Source organism: Microcaecilia unicolor, chromosome 1 (assembly GCF_901765095.1).
Source record: "Microcaecilia unicolor chromosome 1, aMicUni1.1, whole genome shotgun sequence".
Taxonomy (NCBI): Eukaryota; Metazoa; Chordata; class Amphibia; order Gymnophiona; family Siphonopidae; genus Microcaecilia; species Microcaecilia unicolor.
Window position 1 is genome coordinate 80,883,343 of NC_044031.1, and position 20,987 is coordinate 80,904,329.

At 43.5% G+C, this 20,987-nt stretch overlaps 1 protein-coding gene across 1 annotated transcript in view; it reads right to left on the bottom strand.

The window, feature by feature from the left end:
* The window catches only part of NCAPG2 (non-SMC condensin II complex subunit G2), a 285,514-nt gene that overhangs the window by 251,099 nt on the left and 13,428 nt on the right, over nucleotides 1–20,987 (bottom strand). Inside the window, exons 2-3 of the mRNA XM_030198719.1 lie at nucleotides 17,534–17,641; nucleotides 5,088–5,276 (exon numbers count right to left, since the gene is read on the bottom strand). Of these exons, the coding sequence (XP_030054579.1) occupies nucleotides 5,088–5,276; nucleotides 17,534–17,611 (267 nt within the window). The 5' untranslated portion in view covers nucleotides 17,612–17,641. The remainder of the gene's footprint in view (nucleotides 1–5,087; nucleotides 5,277–17,533; nucleotides 17,642–20,987) is intronic.

A 20,987-nucleotide genomic window follows, 5' to 3' on the forward strand; every position in this document is an offset into this window, starting at 1 on the left:
GCGAGTCTGATGAGAGACAGGAATGCATACCACAATGTAACAACTGAAAGATCAAAAAAAGGTTTTCTTGCTCAGGGAAGGAGCTGGACAAGATCCTGATTGGTTGCTGTCTGGTCACCTGGGAATCAGGGGCCAGAGAGCGGGCGACCAGAAAGAGAGGTACAAGGAGGACAGACTGAAGAAGAAAGAAAAGAAGAAAGGGAGAATTTGTCTGGTTCTACTGGAAGAAAGGTAGCTGAAAAGAAGACCAGCGAGACCTGAAGTGGTCCACAACCTTGTGAACTGACCATCTGAAGAAAGTACCTGTTGGTTCAGCTCTACCGGCCAGAGAGACTGTAATCCTGCATGCTGCAGAGAACCTGTGTTGTTTCCTGAGACGGGGACTCGCTGTGGAAAACAGCTGGAGTCTAAAGGGAAAAACCTGTGTCCACTTCATCTGAGAAACCACCTAGAGTCGGCTCGGTGAGGATTGCAGAGATTTATTTCCTATAGTCGGGGATTAGCTAGTGGGTTCTTACCTCAGCAAAGGCGGGTTAGTCAGAATTTTGTGATCAGGAAGATGTGCTGCTAACTGTATTACTTCATGACCTAGTCAGTATTACTAATCAGGATTGTGTAATGACCTAGTAACCAGTGATATCAGTGTTTTAGTTAGACAATACATTCTACAGTTGCTTATCAGCATAAGGGAGCTACATTTGTACAGCTGAGCTGTAGTGTAGGGTGTATGTATTATTCTATTTTCTTACCTATATAATAAATTAATATATTTCCCAGCAGTGACTTTACTTGTATTCCAGTTCTCTCTAACAGAAGAAAAGTTCTGGTGTAGGCCCAGAACAGCCAGGTTCCTTTATAATATATAACCCCTGGACAGAGCTAGGAAGTTGGTTTAGCCAGACTCCTGTAAACGGAACCTGGGAATTGCTCATTGGGTAGCTTTGCCCAGCAGAGTTATTCATCCTATAAATGCTTACAGAACCAACGAGAGGGGGAGCTATTTAGATCTAATCTTTAGTGAAATGCAGGGCATCCCCTCTGAAGGGACACCACCTTGCAGTGGTGGAGGGGCTTCTGTGTTTCAAAGACTCAGAGGGCTATGCTGAAGGGTTACCCATATCAGACAGGCCTCTGAGGAGAGTGTCCCAAACTGGGAGAGTGGTAAGATGGTGACCTGAAGTTCGTATGCCCAGCGGCCCAGCTGCCCTCTGAAGTTTTGTCTTCTTTATGTAAATTCCCTCTCTGCTTTGCACTTTCCTTAACTGAGAGGAAGGGAACTGGCGGTCAGCTGCTGATGGCCAGTGTTTTGTCCCCTGAGCAGCAAGTGCGGGACCGCTGCGCATCGAACTGCCCACAGATGAAAGGGTTGGTGAGTCCTTTGATTAGCGTCGGCGAAGGAGCGTCGACGCTCTTGGACCTGGAAAAACAACTCCATCGCTCCCGAATTATTCAACCACCATGTCCAAAAATGTGGAGGAGTGAGTTAGAGGCATATGCTGAAACGGAGGACATTTACAGCAGAACCCGAATCGGCAGAACCACTCCTAAACACCTCAAGAGAAATCACCTTGGAGTTTTTGGCTTCCGTGGAGGTTACATTGAAAGCCATCTGGAAGGCGCTTCGGGACCTGACGGCGGTAGTAAATAACTTTGTTTCAGATATAATCTTATTGGAGAGTTACATGGACAATTTGACTGAACCCTTTGAGAGTGAAAAATTGATATAATAAATGAAGTTCTACACAAGCTAGAATTGGTTATGATCCTGAAAATGATAATGGACCAGAAACTTTGAATGATAAGGTGGATGTTATTGTGGATGATTAATGTCGAGTTTATTGTTTTTCCCAGAGTTCCAGGTATGACTCCTAAAGTTTTCCTCAGAAATATTTTCGTAATTATTACTTCGAAAGGAGTGAAGCCTGTGAAAACTGGGATTGCTTTAATCAGTGGGATTTGAATTAGAGACTTAAGTATATGTATTGTTAAATAATTTCTGGTTTTTAAAAGAGAGAGAATGTAATCAGATGTATTATTTCTAACTAAAATCTGGAAAATAAGTATGTTCTCAATGAAATGAATTGACTATACACCGTATTTGGTCTTGAAGAAGCCAACCAGATGATCAATGTGGAATAATGAATTAGATGGGTAATATCTGGGGATAATCAGGTTAATACCATGTTTTATTTTTTCTCTTTACTGTTTAATTGATCTCCTTGTCTTATCTCACTCTCCCTATTTTTCTTCATTTTGTGGTCTAAGAAAGAGAGAGATTGTATATAATCCATATATCTAGTTGGGATTGTTTTCTTCTTATCTTGTATTAATGTGCAGTCATCTCTGTATTACTGTTTGCAAGAAAAAAAATTTAAAAAAAAATAAAGAAATGCAGGGCATAGTACAAGAGGTGACAATGTTGGATCAGCTGGGAAACAATGATGATAGCATGATCAAATTTGAGCTGATATCTGGAGTGACGTTACTAGGAAATCTACTGAAGCAGCTTTTAATTTTCAAAAGGCCAACTATGACAAAAAGTAAATGGTTAAAAAGAAGCTGAATGTTCAGCCACAAAGGTTAGGACTTCAAATCAGACGTGAACATTCTTTAAAAATAACATCATGGAAGCCCAGACCAGATGTATTCCATGTATTAACAAAGATGGAAAAAAGAGCAAACAGCCAGCATGGTTAAAAGATGAGGCGAAGACTTCAGGTTGGGTCATGGAGCAGTGCAGCAGCAGCAGGAGATTCCTGCTCCCGAGAACCCCGTATTTCTGCATTCATTAACGGCTTTGCCTCCCCAATTTTTTTTTACTAACCTTTGGGTGAGACTGCAAACTTCATCCTTCCAAATCAGCAGCCTGAATGGAGTCTATGCCTGCGAGGCGAGAGAAAGAAGTCGGGTAGTGGCGCACAAGATGGCAGATTCAGGTGTGCCCCCATCTCCTTCGTTAAGCTCCCAATGGACCACAGAAATCAACGTGGAGGTGAGGGCTGCAGTGAAGCTAGCTAATAGGCAGCTCTTGCTGATTTTGGATAAATTAAATGGTATGGAGCAACTTTTACGACAATGTCAGCTGAGCGCTAAGCGGTACAAATGCGCATGGGGGTCTTGGAGGACAATGTGCAGATAGTGGTGTATCAGAGAGGCCACCCTCCCCATGTTAACCCGCCTCAGTGAGTTGGAAACTAAACTGGAGAATATGGAGAATCGGGCCAGGAGAAATAATTTAGGTTTAGTAGGATTGCCCAAGACGATTCTTGAATGGGATCTGAGACGCCACGTGGAAACCTAGCTGCCCACTGTGCTGTCTTTTGACTACCAGTCCAGGCCCATTTTGAGTGGAGTGGGCCTATCGTCTGGGATCAAAAGAGATGTGTCACACTGCCCATGTATGGTGATTTTTTGGGTCCTAAACTACAGCTCGTAGGGCCTTCGCAACTTTGTGTTCCCAGTTATTTCATTCTAAAGTGTGTTTTAGTATTATCTACCCTGCCAAACATAAGATCGTGTATAATGGTCATGTTCAATATTTTGAGAAGCTTCCTGACACAGCTCCCATAAGCCTTATGCCTGTAGCCCTGCAGCATCTGGAGCTCTACAGCTCTGGCAGCACACCTACTCTGAAGCAACCAATCCTAGAATTACCAAGTGTTTTTTTCACAATAACTTTATTCCCCTAGATAAGCTAGGGGAATAAAGAAAACAAAGATAGTCCCAGTTATTTTTTTTTTGGAGGGTGAGTGGACCACCACTGCCCCTCACTAGCGAGGGCTCTAAAGATACTTGTGCCAGTGAGCCCAGCAAGCTGTAGCTTATAGGCTAAAGCTCAGAAAATGAGACTAACGAGAAAAAGGTCTCCTGACTCCACCAAGATAAGGACCATGGTCTGAACCCCAGGAGCAGCAGTCCCAGGATCAAGCACTCACCTAGTTCTCAATACACCAGCCCAACCTCACCATCTGCTGGAAATAAATACTGAAGGATCCCAGTCTATACCAGGCCTTAAACCAGTGATGTCACTGGAACAACTGAATTTTCTCTACCTCTATCAGCTGGTAGAGGGATACAATCCACTTGTCTGGACTGGTATAGATATACATTTTGGAACGGTTCATAGATCCCTGCCCTGGAAGAGTTAACAGTTTAAGTTCTTCCTGAGGCAATAGAAGGTAAACTGACCTAGTCAAGGTTACTAAGAGCATCAGTCAAAAAAAGAAGGATTTGTACCTTAGTTTCTCTAGTTGCCAGTCTTCTATTCTAATCACTAGGCCGACAGGCTGCAAGCCATTAAAAATCAACTACGTCAGTCACACAATTTGCTGTCCAGGAGATCCACATGAACACAGAAAGTCATATGTTTGTTTGTTTTTTTCTTTTCTTTATTGCATTTACAAAATGTTTCCAAGTACAAACCTTGAAATCAGAATAGGTGCCTATAAGCCATTACAGAAAGTCATATGTTTGGGCAGCAGTCTTGTTGCTTTTGGCAGCTATTTACATTATCAGAAAGCTTGGTGATAAAACACGGTTAGGGGATGGAGCGAATTGAATGCAAGTTCAAGCATGGGATCTTGTATTCTCATCTATCCAGGATGATACAGAAGCAATGGGTTAACCTGCACAGAGCACAGCTAACGGGGCAAAGTTAGGACTGTCTTCTGTTGGGCCCTACACGATAGGTTAGCTACGTAGACATCCACACTGAATATCATTGGTGCCTACATAATTCCCAGCTCCACTCCCACAATAGTCTGACACTAACTGGAGATTGTCGTGTCACTCAGAGCCGATATTCAGTGGCAATGTCCAGTTAAATACAGCTGAATATCTGCTCCCGGCCTGCCCAGCATTGTTTAAGTGTGCAGGAGCCTGTCCTTCCCACTTAAACCAAAATGAATATTGACCCCCCCCCCCTTGTTCTTGGTGTTGGGCAACCAAAAACCCAAGAATTTCAAGCGGCATAAAGAAAAATAAAGTTAATATAGTAGAAATATAGAAAACGTTTTTTTAAATCAAAAACAAAGTGACTGTGTTAAACAGGACATGATTGATTTACATATTTTGAACTAAAAGGTTACCAGATCAGCAGAGTGCTCTACTTCCATCTCATCATCGCTATCATCTTCCATCCTTTGCCATTTTTCAACAGGTTGCGCCAACAACGTATCCACTAATAAATTCTTTAATCTTTCCCACAATTCTTCTTTCTGTTTCCTTGTTAACTCCTGAAGCAATTCATTCAGATCAAAAGGATCAGTACCACCTTTCTGCAAGGTAATTAAAAAAATATATAAGATTGGATGAAAAATCCCACAGTCCAGAGCACTAGAGGAAAAGAAATGAGTACAAAGGAAAGGTATTCTGTTTTGTGACAGATCCAAAATAGAAAGTCTCAAATGTCACCAATCAAGAAAATCTTTGAAACGTTCCTAAAGTTAAGCAAAGCACCTGAATACACAAACTGATTTCTTCCATTAAGAGCAAAAGAACGCATTGCCATACTGGACAGACCAAAGGTCCATCAAGCCCAGCATCCTGTTTCCAACAGTGGCCAATCCAGGTCACAAGTACCTGGCAAGATCCCAAAACAGTAAAAGGTTTTTGTGTACATCTCTATTTGAATAGTAGGATAAATATATTTTCTTCCTATACTTAAGTAACAAACACAAAAAGGGGGGAAATGCCGCTTTCAAATTAGTAATACAACAATAGAATAAGCGCATCTGATCAAACTGATTTGCAAAATGATGAAAAATAAATAGAGGGGGGGACGCAAGACCTCACACTGCTGATAATCAGCCAGATTACTGGTATTCCTTTTCAACAATCACTGGTCTTGGCCCAACCTCCTCCCATGGTGTAAATCAAATTTTTATGTGATTTTTTATAATGAGTATACTGAGTCCACTGTGTTCATCAAAACATTCAAATATAAGCCAAGTCAAAGAACACAAAAACCACTTAGCTTGAGACAGTGTCGTACTAGGGCATCCCCAACGGACCCGTTTCGCCGATGGAGCTTCTTCGGGGAAAGGACGCCCTGTCAGTGAACACAGTTCAAAATTGCAGATGGTGGTGTCTGATAACCAGCACTGCTCGCGGACCAAAAATGAAAATCTTCCTATAAACACATAATACAGGATTCACTTACAAATGAGTTTATTTCACTCAGCAGTTTAAATTTTCAAACTACTCCTAATAATCTACTCCTTAACACTGATCCACTTAACACTAACCACACCACTTGCAGAAAACAACATCATACCCATACTACACAATCATCATAGATTGATCAAATACACCACACCTCACCAAACTTATAACAACCTAAACAAAAGGAAGAACACTTACATGCGAACAACCACAACAGAAGGAAAAGAAGGGCCCAACAAACTCACCTCAACAAAGAAATGACAACTAACAAAAGTCCACTTAACACCAAATACAGAAGACCCATTCCAAACAATCCAAGTGGGTTACGTCAATGCCAGATCCACTGTAAATAAAACAGCAATACTAACAGACTGGATCATGTCAGAAAACCTCAACCTACTCTTCCTCACTGAAACTTGGATCCATGACCAAAAGGACCCTATAATCCTAGACCTGTGCCCTCCAGGATACAAAATCACACACTGGACCAGAAAAGAGAGGCGGAGGCATAGCACTAATTTATCGGTCCCACTTTATCATCGAAACCACTGCCGAGTCCATAACCTCAACTTGAAATTACCTCAATCAGAATCCACAACAAAACCCTACGCGATCATTTGAATTGTGTCTTGTTTTACAGACCTCCAGGTATTTGGAACGAAGGCCAGAACAACTTCATGGACTTCATTTCAAACACATGTGTAACCAATTCCAATACACTAGTACCCACACCCACCGCCGCGGACCGCAAGTCCCCGACCGAAACAACTGGTGGCCTGGAAGGGAGGTACGGTCAAGGTCACGGAACCGCCGCTAAGTAAGTACTGTCAGGTGGTAGCCGGGCCAGGCCAGGGTAGCAGTATGACAGTGGACCCGAGCGGTCGGGCTGGATCCCAACTGGAACAGCTGGCGACCTGGAAAGCAGGCCCAAACGGCTGTGGCAAGGCAACAGTGCGGCCGACAAGACGTCTCGAATTCTTATATCCATGACCTTTTTATCTCTCGTAGCCTCCATCTGCTCGCCATAACCGAGACTTGGCTCTCCCCTGAAGACTCTGCTTCAGTCGCAGCCCATGGTGGTTCTCTCTTCTCCCATACTCCTCGCCCTATTGGCCGCGGTGGTGGTGTTGGTCTATTACTCTCGCCTTCTTCCAAATTTCAATCTCTTCTGCCACCTCAATCTCTCTGTTTCTCTTCCTTTGAAGTCCACTCCGTCCGCCTATTCACTCCTTTGCCTCTTCGAATAGCAGTTATTTATCGTCCCCCTGATAAATCCCTTTCATCCTTTCTCAGCGACTTTGACGCTTGACTTTCCTTCTTTCATGATCCTTCCTCCCCCTTCCTCATCCTTGGCGACTTTAACATTCATGCCAATGATCCCTCCAACTCTTACATCTCCCAGTTCCTCACCCTAACATCCTCCTTCAATCTTAAACTATGCTCCACTTCCCCTACCCACCAAAATGGTCACTGTCTTGATCTTATCTTCTCTTATAACTGCTCTCCCTCCAATTCCCTTCTTCAAATCTTCCCTCTCTGACCATCATCTAATAACCTTCACTCTTAAAACTTCCTCCCGCCCAATCGCATCCTATCTTAACCAATTTATCTAGGAATCTCCAGGCCATTGACCCCACTACCCTATCCTCCAATGTCTTGAACCTCTTCTCTACCACCACACTATCCAAATCTGTCAATGGCACCATCTCTTCCTATAATACTATTCTATCCTCTGCTTTAGACACTCTTGCACCTCTCATGCCCCTTCCTATAAAACGTACCAAACCGCAGCCCTGGCTAACCCCTAAAATCCGCTACCTACGATCTTGTATCCATTCCTTCGAACGCCTCTGGCTGAAATCTCGTGCCCTTGCTGACTTCTCACACTTCAAGTTCATGTTGAGCTCCTTCCAATCTGCTCTCTTGCTTGCCAAACAAGACTACTACATCCAGCTGACTAATTCTCTCAGCTCAAACCCTCGACTTCTCTTCGCCACACTAAACTTTCTCCTCAAGGTGCCTCCACCCCCAACTCCCCCTCACTATCTCCCCAGACCCTAGCTGAGTTCTTCCATGACAAGGTTCAGAAGATAAATCTTGAATTCTCTACCAAACCACCCCCGCCTCTTCTTCCCCTTGTCCGTTCCCCTATTTCCTCTACCCCTCCATCCTTTTCCTCCTTTCCTGAGGTCACTGATGAAGAAACATCACATCTTCTCTCCTCCTCAAAACGAACTATCTGTTCCTCTGATCTCATTCCTACCCACCTTCTTAACACTATCTCTCCTACTCTCACCCCTTTTATCTGTCATATCCTCAATCTCTCTCTTTCCACTGCGTCCTTTCCTGATGCCTTCAAACATGCTGTGGTCACACCGCTCCTGAAGAAGCCTTCGCTTGACCCTACCTGTCCTTCCAACTATCGACCCATCTTCCTTTCCAAGTTACTTGAACGCCGTTCACCGCCGCTGTCTTGACTTTCTCTCATCTCATGCTGTTCTTGACCCACTCCAATCTGGCTTTCGCCCCCTTCATTCAACTGAGACTGCACTTGCAAAAGTTTCCAAAGACCTGTTCCTGGTCAAATCCAAAGGTCTCTATTCTATCCTCATCCTTCTCGATCTATCCGCCGCTTTTGACACTGTTGATCACAGCCTACTTCTTGATACACTGTCTTCATTTGGATTCCAGGGCTCTGTTCTTTCCTGGTTCTCCTTCTACCTCTCGCTTCGCACCTCTAGTGTACACTCTGGTGGATCCTCTTCCACTTCTGTCCCTCTACCAATCGGTGTACCTCAGGGTTCTGTTCTCTGTCCTCTCCTGTTCTCCATCTACACTTCTTCCCTTGGCTGTCTGATATCATCTCATGGCTTTCAATACCATCTCTATGCTGATGACTCCCAAATTTACCTCTCTATCCCTGAAATCTCAAACAACATCCAGTCCAAGGTTTCAGCTTGCCTATCTGACATAGGTGCCTGGATGTCCCAACATCATCTAAAATTTAACATGGCCAAAACTGAGCTTCTCATCTTTCCCCCTAAGCCTACCTCTCCTCTCCCCCCTTTCTCTATTTCTGTGGATGGCACTCTCATTCTCCCTGCCTCATCAGCTCATAACCTTGGGTTCATCTTTGACTCCTCTCTCTCCTTCTCTGCTCATATTCAACAGATTGCCAAGCCTGCCGTTTCTCTCTATATAACATTAGCAAAATCCATCCCTTCATCTCTGAGCACTCTACCAAAACCCTTAGCCACACTCGTATCACCTCTCATCTTGATTATTGTAACCTGCTGCTCACCAGCATGCCTCTTAGCCACCTCTCTCCTCTTCAAAGAGGCAGGCTGGTGAGCAGCAGGTTACAATAATCAAGATGAGAGGTGATACGAGTGTGGCTAAGGGTTCTGGTAGAGTGCTCAGAGATGAAGGGATGGATTTTGCTAATGTTATATATAGAGAAACGGCAGGTTACAGGACAATCAGTCCAAAACTCTGCTGTGCGACTCATTTTCCACCAAAATCACTATGCTCACATTAGACCCCCCCCCCCCTTAAGTCACTTCACTGGCTCCCTATCCATTTCCGTATTCAGTTCAAGCTTCTCTTATTGACCTATAAGTGTATTCACTCTGCTGCTCCCCAGTACCTCTCCACTCTCGTCTCTACCTATGCCCCCACTCGGGTACTCCATTCTGTAGATAAATCTCTCTTATCAGTCCCCTTCTCCTCTACTGCTAATTCTAGACTCCGTTCCTTTTGTCTTGCTGCACCCCATGCCTGGAATAGACTTCCCGAGCCTGTGCGTCTAGCCCCGTCTTTGGCCGTTTTCAAGTCCAAACTTAAAGCCCACCTCTTTACCACTGCTTTTGACTCCTAACCACTACTCACTTGCCCTGTCCTTTAACCTCGCCTATTTATTCCATTAATTGTTGTGTCTGTTTACCTGTCTTATCTAGATTGCAAGCTCTTTGAGCAGGGACTGTCTTTTTGTGTATGGTGTACAGCGCTGCGTATGTCTTGTAGCACTATAGAAATGATAAATAGTAGTAGTAGTACTAGGAGACATCAACCTTCACTTTTACAGACCTCCAGGTAATTGGAACGAAGGACAGACCAACTTCATGGACTTCATTTCAAACACATGTGTAACCAACTCCAATACACTAGTACTAGGAGACATCAACCTTCACTTAGAAGACCCGAACTCTATCAACGTACGAGAATGTAAGGAATTTCTCCGTTGATGCGATCTCAAATGGCCACAAATGCAAGCAACCCATGTCAAAGGGCACACACTTGATCTCATCTCACAGAAACTCTCAACAGACCAGAACCTAACAATAACAAATACGAAATGGACAGACACACCCTGGACTGACCACTACAAACTAAACTTATCCCTACATTGGCGGAAGAAGGGTATACAACGAATACTAGAAAACACATCCTACAGCACAAGAGATCAAGCAGACATGAAAACATTCTGGCAACTAATATACAATAACGAATGGGCAACACAAACAGACTCCATATACTACCTCATAGAATGGGACAAAAGATGGAAAAGCATACTAGATGAAATTGCGCACTTACGAACAAGAACCCCACGCAACCATAACACGACACCATGGTTCAACGATGAACTGAAAAAGTTAAAAACACAAACCAGGAAACTCGAACGAGCATGGAATAAAACAAAAGATGAACAAATACTCAACACATGGAAACAAATACAAAGAAAATACAAATACGCAATAAGACAGGCCAAAAGATCATACTATAAAACCAAAATAGGGACAGATTACAAAGACATGAAGAAATTATATCAACTCGTGAACAAACTCCTAGACACCAACTTGGTCACTACCACGAATACAGACATCCCATCTGCAGATAAACTTGCAAAGCACTTCAATGAAAAAAATGTAAACCTACACAACACGCTACCTCAGAACACCAACATTGAAAACTTCCTTAATGAATTGGACCCAACCATTGGAGAATACCCGGCAGATCGGACCTGGTTAAACTTCGCCCTTCTTACCATCGAAACAGTTACCCAGGCGATTAGTAGGTTTTCCAACACTCACTGTAAACTATATACCTGTCCCAGCTACCTAATGAAATCCGCCCCTGACCGCTTCACAGCAGACCTCACATCCCACCTAAATTACATGCTTCAGCAAGGCCTCTTCCCTAAGGAAAATGGCAATATCCTACTCAGCCCAATAGCAAAAGATACCAAGAAAAAAAAAACAAACAAACAAAATCACTAACTACCATCCAGTAGCATCTATCCCGTTTGTGGTCAAACTGATGGAAAGCATGGTAACCAAACAAGTTACAGATTACATAAACAAATTCTCAATATTACACGAATCACAGTCAGGCTTTCACCCCCTCCACAGCACGGAAACAGTATTACTCAATCTTCTAGCCAAATTCAAGCAGGAAATAGCAACACGCAAAAACATCCTTCTCCTCCAATTCGACACGTCTAGTGCATTCGACATGGTAAACCATAATATATTAATAAGATTACTAGATATGTTCGGGATTGGTGGAAACATACTTAACTGGATCAAGGGCTTCCTAACCACAAGAACACATCAAGTAAAATCAAATTCAAACATATCATCATCATGGAAAGCAGACTGTGGAGTACCGCAAGGATCACCGCTATCACCAATCCTATTCAACTTAATGATGATCCTACTTGCCAAGTCCTTATCCAACCATGGCCTTAACCCTTTCAAATATGCAGACTATGTCACAATGTACATTCCTTACAAAACCAAACTGACAGAAATCACCAACAAAATCAAGCTCGGCCTGAACATCATGGATTCATGGGCAAATGCATTTCAACTAAAACTCAATAAAGAAAAAACTCATTGTCTCATCCTCTCATCCCAACACAGCGCGGACATCCCCACAAGTATCAATACCCCAGATCACACCCTTCCTATCTCAGACAGCTTGAAAATCCTCGGCGTTACAATGGACCGTAACTTAACCCTAGAGAGCCAAGTGGCATCCACAATAATGAAAATGTTCCACTCAATGTGGAATCTCAAACGCATGAAGCAATTCTTTCCGAGGGAAACATTTCACAACCTGATACAATCAATGGTACTAAGCCACTTAGATTACTGCAAAGGAATTTATGCGGGATGTAAAGAACAAACCTTAAAGAAACTTCAGACCGCTCAAAACACGGCAGCTAGGCTTATATTTGGTAAAATACGATTTGAAAGCGCAAAACCCCTCCGCAAAAAACTACACTGGCTCCCAATCTAAGAACACATTGCCTTCAAAATCTGCACCCTGGTTCACAAAACCATCTACGGAGAAGCCCCGAGTTATACGACAGACTTGATTGACTTACCAATTAGAAATACATCTGAATCAACATGATCTTATCTAAATCTGCACTACCCAAGCTAAAAAGGACTTAAATACAAAACAACTTACGCATCTAGTTTTTCGTACATAAGCACACAACTGTTGAACACATTGCCAAAAGCCTTGAAAACGACGTACGACCACCTAAACTTCCAGAAATCACTAAAAACCAACCTGTTTAAAAAGGCATACCCTACCGATCCAACTTAAATGCCTAATCTCTGCAACACAACCAAACTAAAGCACGTAATGGACATAACACAACTCTTCCGTTCTCCGATTCCCTAATGTGGCTGTGCCACATTAACTTGATCTTACCACAACATCACCCTGTATTTGTTCACACCGGAGCCTGCAAAGGCCTCTCCGGTACTATGTAAGCCACACTGAGCCTACAAATAGGTGGGGAAATGTGGGATACAAATGTAATTACAGCATACAAAAGCGGGTATAGTTAAACAATTTGCATGATAATGAATTATTACTGGAAAGGAGGGGAGGACCTCAGACTGGTGACATACAACTCAACCAATATGATTGCTTATATGTCGTCACAAACAAAAAAAACAGCACCACGGGCCTTTAAAAATGGAACACAGTTTTTTAATGAATGAGCCTTGACAAAAAGACCCGACACAGGCCGTGTTTCGGTGACTAGCACCTGCGTCAGGGGCCACAGTGATGACGTGGAAAACTTGGGGAATAACTCGAATATATTCCTCTACAATACATTATTCCTTACCCCACGTCTCATATAGTAAAAGCTACAAAGCACCAAGGCACTTTCACTTTCTGTATCCAAATGTCGGGTCTTTTTGTCAAGGCTCATTCATTAAAGGACTGTGTTCCATTTTTAAAGGCCCGTGGTGCTGTTTTTTTTGTTTGGACTTTAGTTTGTACTTCGTTCCCTCTCTTTTGTTATATGCTTATATGTCGTCACCATAACTCAATCATAGGTGCCTCACTAACCTCCTCCCTTCGGTGTTCAAAATATTCAAAAATGATAATTTTTTGTGATTGTTTTTCAATGCAGAAAGAATGCATCCACACTCCAGGACATTAAATTTAAATCACTTATCTTGTCACAGCTTCCAACTAGGGCCTCCCCAATGGACCCGTTTCACCAGATGGGGGCTTCGTCAGGGGAAGGACGCCCTACAATAACGTGCTGCTCAAGTGGCAAAAGGAAATATCTGTCCTGGCATCACATCCACAACCTTGGAAAAGGTGTGGGGAACTGTGGCGAGGCCAAAAGGGAACGCCCGAAACTGGAAATGTTTTCCCAACACTGCAAACCGGAGAAACCGTTGATGCGGGGGCCATATAGGAATGTGCAAGTAAGCTTCTTTTAGGCCTAGAGATGCAAGATATTCTCCTGGTTGTACCGCCGCAATGACGGAGCGCAGGGTTTCCATGCGAAAATGTCGCACTCTTAGTGCCTCGTTGAATTACCTTAAGTCAAGGATCGGTCGGAAAGACCCGCCTTTTCGAGGCACCACAAAGTAAATGGAGTAGCGACCGCAGCCGCGTTCAGCAGGAGGCACAGGGATCACCGCTCCAAGGTGCAACAAGACTTGTAAGGTCTCCTCTACCGCCGTCCGTTTGACGGCAGTACCGCATCGGGACTCCACAAGCACGTCTCTCACCAGGGCGCTGAATTCCAATCGGTAACCTTCTCTGATCAGGTCCAGGACCCACTGATCGGAGGTAATCTTGGTCCTTTCCTCGAGAAAGAGGGAAAGACGTCCTCCTACTGCAGAAATCGAGGAATGGACCGGCGCCCTGTCATTGAGGGGGCCGCCCCTGAACTCCAGGCCTTGAACCGGCTGCTGCGGAACGCTTGTCTGAGCGAAAGGAGTTCCTCTGCTGAAAACGGGCACATTGAGAAACCCCAGCAGAGTGCCCCGGGCGATACCTGCGAGCTTCACGGAAGCGAGGTCTGGAAGAGGAGGGCCACACAGAACCCTTGGAAGAAGGCCTCGGCATATCCTCGGGTAACCGCTGGAGCTTAGTGTCCCCCAGGTCTTTCACAATTTTCTCCAGCTCCTCTCCAAATAACAGGTGGCCCCGAAAGGGAAGCTTCACCAGCCTGTGCCTAGAGGCCATGTCAGCCGCCTAATGCCGTAGCCATAGAGGGCAGCAGGCCGCAACCGCCACATGCATCTGTTTAGCCAAAGCTCTGACCAGATCATAGAGGGCGTCAGCCAAAAATGACAGGGTCAACTCCATCCGTGGTGCAACCTCAACGAGGGACTCCGCACCATCCGCAGGCTGTTCCACTGCCTGTTGTAACCAAGAAAGGCAGGCCCGGGCAGCATAGGAACTGCAAATAGACGCTCTTAAGGCGAGGCCCGAGATTTCAAAAGACCATTTCAACGCGGATTCAAGCCGCCGGTCCTGCATGTCTTTCAAGGCAATCCCTTCCTCTACAGGGAGGGTGGTCCTCTTAGTCACCGCCGTGACCAAAGCGTCCACTTTAGGCATCCCCAAAGGGCCAAGTGCTCCTCAATTAGAGGGTAAAGTTGACCCATAGCCCTGGCCACTTTCAAAGGCCCATCGGGTTCAGACCATTGAGCTGAAATAAGCTCTTGGATGGAGTCATGCACAGGAAAGGCTCGAGCAGGCTTCTTAGTACTCGCCATCCTCGGATTACCAGAGGAGGCCTCGCCCTTGGCAGGATCATCAATCGAGACAGCCTGCAAGGTGTCAGAAATGAGCGCTGGCAGCTCATCGTGGTGGAAAATCCTCACTGCATTGGGATCAGCCAGATCCCGTGGCAAACCGGCATTTTCCTCTGGCTCTTCAGACCATGAGGCCCTGCCAGAACCCTCAGAATCCACATCGTCCGACCACGGGGGGGGGGGTGCGCCACTCTCCAACGGGAAATTTACCCGTCTATGTTTTGCGTCCTTCCATCACTCGGAGGAATCAGCCAGTCCCAGGCCATCAACACCTGGGGGGAAACCAGGTAGCAGCGCTGTGTCAGACACGTGCGGCAGAGCTCTTTTCAGCATGAAAGCTTTATGCATTAAAAGCACAAACTCCGGGGAGAAACACTCACCCTGACCCTCCGTCTCCGAATGAGAAGAAACGGGAACAGGAGCTCCTCTGGTAGCCTCTAACTGAGGCGTCCCGCTGCACTCAGACTCCTCCGCAACAGCGAGGGTCGAGGCATGCGGCGCTTCCAAAATGGCACCCGCTGCCAGCTCCATCGAGCGGGAAGAATCATCGCTCGCCATGCACGTACCAGCTCTAGTATCTAAAAAGCATGTCTTACAGAGCACCACTGCTGATCTACGTTTACCACAACAGGAGCAGCGTTTAACTGCTTCAGCAGCCATCATCCAACCGGACGGAATTATATAAGTAAAATGGCGGCTTCGTGCCAAAACTTACCAAGATTGGAACGGCATCCGCGTGACCTCCCCGGAGGAGCTGGGCACCACTCTCACCTCAAAAGACCGAGTCAAACGAGCTTCGGTCAAGCTGCACGTGGAAAATAGCCTCAGAATAGCAGCGCAGCACCAATGCGTACTCTTTTTTTTTTTAACGCTCTGAGGAAAGTTGGAGGCAGGCAGCAACAGAGGTACTCCGGTAGGCAGGGGGACGGGTAAGGCAGGGAAAGGGTGAACCTATATGCCTTCAAAGTGGGCACCACCAGCCAGAACACCCCAGTTTCAACTGGCAAAAGCACAGGAGCCACCCCAGGCAGAATTTTTTCCAGGAGCTGATCAAGCTACGTCCACACCTGCTGGGAGATAGAGAAATACTGAAGGCAGATGGAGCTAGCCGTCCATACAGCACTATGGTTTTTCAGTGTTCTCTATCTCCACCTGCTGGTAGGCGGACACAACCCATCAGTTAATGGATTCATCTGCTGCTGACGACAAGGAAAGGGGAGTTTCTTTCAGTGAAATTGGAGGCTCATCTGTGGGTAGACATATCGTGCAGAGGATTTGTTCCTGGTCATAAGGAGACTTCAGGCTTTCGCTGCAACGGGCCTCCCAGCTGATGAGATAAGGGCCTGAAATTCCTGACCAGTGTTGTAGTATGGATAGTGTATTATTGCTTCTTTTCCTGGTCTAAGAACTCTTAGCATTGCTTAGATATAGAGACCAGTGATGTAATGATTGTTTATATAGCTAATCATTGTGTGTATATAGCTATAGAAATGATTAGTAGTAGTAGTATATATCTTAATCATTGTAGATTTTGGCACCTCTAATAAAAGGTCTCATTTACCAAATACGAATCCAAAAGAATCCACAGTAATTATTGAGTAGTAAGTGTCAGTAAGACAGGCTGTAAATCTATAGCAGTACAAGGTCTCAGACTGGCTTCTAAGTTTTGGGGCTAGCTCCTAGATTGACTTTGTCAAGGCCTGGATTAAGGGATAACATCTAATCAAACAACCCGCGCTGGGTAGGAGTCTCCATAGCAAAAGGAAATACCTGCAATGTCTTTATTGTTTATCCATTACTCACAGATAAATTAGCAAACTTTTTAAAACATTTCTATAAAATATTCAAGATGCCTGTGTGCACCTCTCTTTAGGAAACTATCTTGGCCCAAACTCAGGAAGAATATCTGGTGAGCAACTAATCTTTTCTCCTGAGTGGTAAGCCTAAAAAATAATTTACCAACCACTCTTATACTTCCTAATAACTACTGCCTGGGGACAGCCAGAAAAAAAAAAGTGAATTCTTAATTAAATTTCAGGACTGTGCATTCATTACAAAAAAAAAAAAAAAGACATGATTTCAAAGAATAGCTAAGTGTAACATGAACATTCAGCAGTAAACTGAATACAACTGACCTATTTGTGAGTGATTATTCCATCATTTTCAATGCAGTATCCTTCCACTTCTCAAAAAAGTGCTAAATACTGTCTTTTTATATACATTGAGCTACATATTATTGTGAAAGATGTTGTTATAAAGGATGTACACTTACTAATGATACTTACATGAAGCTGAATAAAATGTAAGAAATTTTCCACAGATTTTTCTACAGTAGCTTGCAGAAATGCTTCGCGTTTTGACATAATGGGCAATTTCTTCTTGTAACATTCAAACTAGAGAAAGAAGCCAAAGAACATAAGTAGTGTCATTTCTTAAAGTTTTCTTACATAAAAATTAGCTTGTCATCTGTCTATCTTAAGTCTCATATCCTGTCAACTTCAAGTGATATTTTCATTTCAGGTTTAAATAACTGGCAAACATGACATACAGGTTAAACATCTCCTAACTAGATATTATATCGCAAAGCCAATAGCTTAGTGTATGATAACCGCCCCTCAAAATAGGTCAGACATATAAGAAATGTGTAAATATATTGCTTTTTCACTTAACAAAATTGCAAAGGTAAAATACATAGCTTATGCACTTGTAGAAAGGAAATCTTTGTGGATAGAGGTATAACTATATTTGTGTTAGTGGGTGTGTTTGCTAATATTGTAGGCCCTAATAGAGATCACCACATTATGGTTTTACAATTATTAACAAAGGAACTGTGTTAGTTCAAAGAGACTTGTGCTAATTAATAAGGAATGTAAGACCAGGAGGAGAGAGAAGGGGGAGAAAGAAGCCCAAACTGCTGATGCAGAGATGCATGAAAGTTTCAAGGACATAAAGAGAAAGAAAGGCCTTAGGGCTAGATAATAATGTAGCCAGGCATGAGTTACTCATGATTGGACACCTGCAAGATAAGCTGTGAAACTATGGAAGAAGGACAAAGAGAAACAGAAGAGACGGGAGGGGGTGGAAATGTGATGCTTAGAACTAATGTAATAGGTTATAAATATTAAATCAATATCCAATGAAAACGTAGGGGCAGAAATCTATGTTACCAGAAAAAAAAAGAATATATAAACTGTAAGAATTAAGGAAGGATGTGCCTGCTTGCTTTCAGAGACACCCATTCTTGCAAGAGTGTATTTTGAAATAATATATTAATTAAGACTTGTTTCACCAATTTGCTTTTGGAAGTTATTTCTTCGTATAGGTTCTCAGATTATCTGGGAGCTATTTATAACAAGACAGCATAAAACTGATGTTAAAAAGTGAGCACTAGAAGAGATCCAAAATGGCGCTTTAGAGACAAGACGCACCTTCAGGAAATCTGCTCTTGTTGGTTCTTGTCTACTCAACTTGCTCTCTGCCCATGGCTGTTATGAGCAAGAGAGGGAAGGTAAGAGAGTTTCACTCGACCCTCACCGCTAATCCTCTTGATGAGGCAAACGACATTGTTCAACTTCGGAGTCGCTGCCATCTTCTGCAAATGTCTTCCTCTATTCTGGAGATCCCTGCGTCAACGTCAACCAGCAGGCAGCATAGAAGGGGCGCCTCTATGCCCTGTCGTACGAATGGCTCCCCTGCAGCCTGGGATTGGATCAGATGTTGTCAAGACTACTTCCTCTACCGAAAGGGAATTTGCAGAGAGGGAGCTGTACTCTGATTGAGACAGCTTTGAAGCCTGGAGATTTGGCGTGGACTGCTTCAAAACTTTTTCCTGCTAATAATATGAGTACTCTGGCTCAGGCCATGAGCTGTCCCACTCCTGTTACTCTTTGGGATTTTGAAAACCGGCCATTGTGTCTTTGGAAGCACTATGGGATAGTACATATGATATGCATTCTTCTTCACATCCTTTAATAACTGAGAATTGTAAAGATATCAAGGTGATTTCTGAGGCTGTTTTGGTTCAAGCACAGGCCACGGTTCGGAAGTCCTCTGAATGTTTTGTAATCTAAAATTGAGACGTTAAAGGGCCTGAGTTAAGCCTTAGCGAAAGATAAAAATTTACTTCATCGACGTTTGGAATACCTGGAGAACCAGGTTAAGAGGAGTAATCTGAGACTGCTTAATTTAAGTCACCTTTAATTGCTCCTTTGGACATGGTTAAAAAATATTTGGTAGAGACTCTGGGAATGGTTTGTGACTCTACCTCCAATAACTGAGGAGGAAAATCAAGGGGACCTGTAGGAGTTACTAGAGAAGAAAATTCGAATTTGACTGTCTTCCTAGAATCTTTGTTGGAAGTTGTTACTATGAGGACGACGATGCTGGTTACTTTTGCTTTCAATATGCGAGGTGCAGTTGCACCATGAAGCGATACAAAGGTGTTAGTCTTATTTTTGTTTTCCATTCCTTTCCTAATAATTCCCAACATTTTATTTGTTTCTTAGCTGCCTCTACACAGAAGGTATCAAGGAATCAACGATGACACCTAGATCCTTTTCCCGGACGGTGACTCCTAATGTGGAATCTTGCAACCCGTAGCTAGAGTTTGGGTTCCTCTTTCCCACATACATCACTTTGCACTTGCTTACATTAAATGTCACTTGCCATTTGAATGCCCAGTCGCCCAGTCTCATAAGGTCTTCTTGCAATTTTTCACAATCCTCCCGCGATTTAACAACTTTGAATAATTTTGCGTCATCAGTAAATGTGATTACCTTACTAATTATTCCCATCTCTAGATTATTTATAAATATATGTTAAAAAGCAGCAATCCCAGCACAAACCCCTGTGGAACCCCACCATCTACCCTTCTCCATTGAGAATACTGACCATTTAACCCTGCTCTCCATTGTCTATCTTTTAACCAGTTTTTAATCCACAATAGGACATTACTTCCTATCCCATGACTTTCTAATTTCCTCAGGAGTCTTTCAGCAGGTAGTTTGCAATTATTAATAAAGGAACTGTGTTCGTTTAAAGAGGCGTGTGCTAATTAATAAGGAATGTAATACCAGGAGGAGAAAGACGCCCAAACTGCTGATGCAGAGATGCATGAAAATTTCAAGGATATAAAGAATGGAATATACTTCGTCTGAGCTTCCAGGATGATACTTTTGAATAACATTCACGCCTGATGTAAAGTTTTGACCTTTGCAGCTACTCCTCAAAATTTTTATTTTTTTTGTAACCATAATCCTCCTTTTACCATAGTAATATTGATCTACATATTAATACATGGACAGGTGTCAAGCTGTATGAAATGCCTAATCAACCTACCAATTCAAAACTCAGTACAAGAGTCCCATAATTATCTGCTACTTCACCTTCCACATTGCCAAAATATCAAATATAAAACCACATATGTAGAACATTTTGCATATCTAGGCCCAAAACTCTGGAATTCTTTACCAAGGAAAATTCGAAGCATTTCCAGCTACATTAGATTCAGGAAGTTCCTAACAGCTATATACTTTAAAGAATACTTCCCAGAATGATCCAACAAGCACACAACAAATAAAACAACACACAAAACCTCTCGTTGACAAACCCTATGGAATTCCCCCCCCCCCCCCCCGACAGTACCACTCTGTTCATCCAACAGAAGAACCTAATCAACCGTTTGTGAAAGAACAGTGTATTTTAAGCCTGTAAAATTGCCTGTATTAATTCTGAAATGCA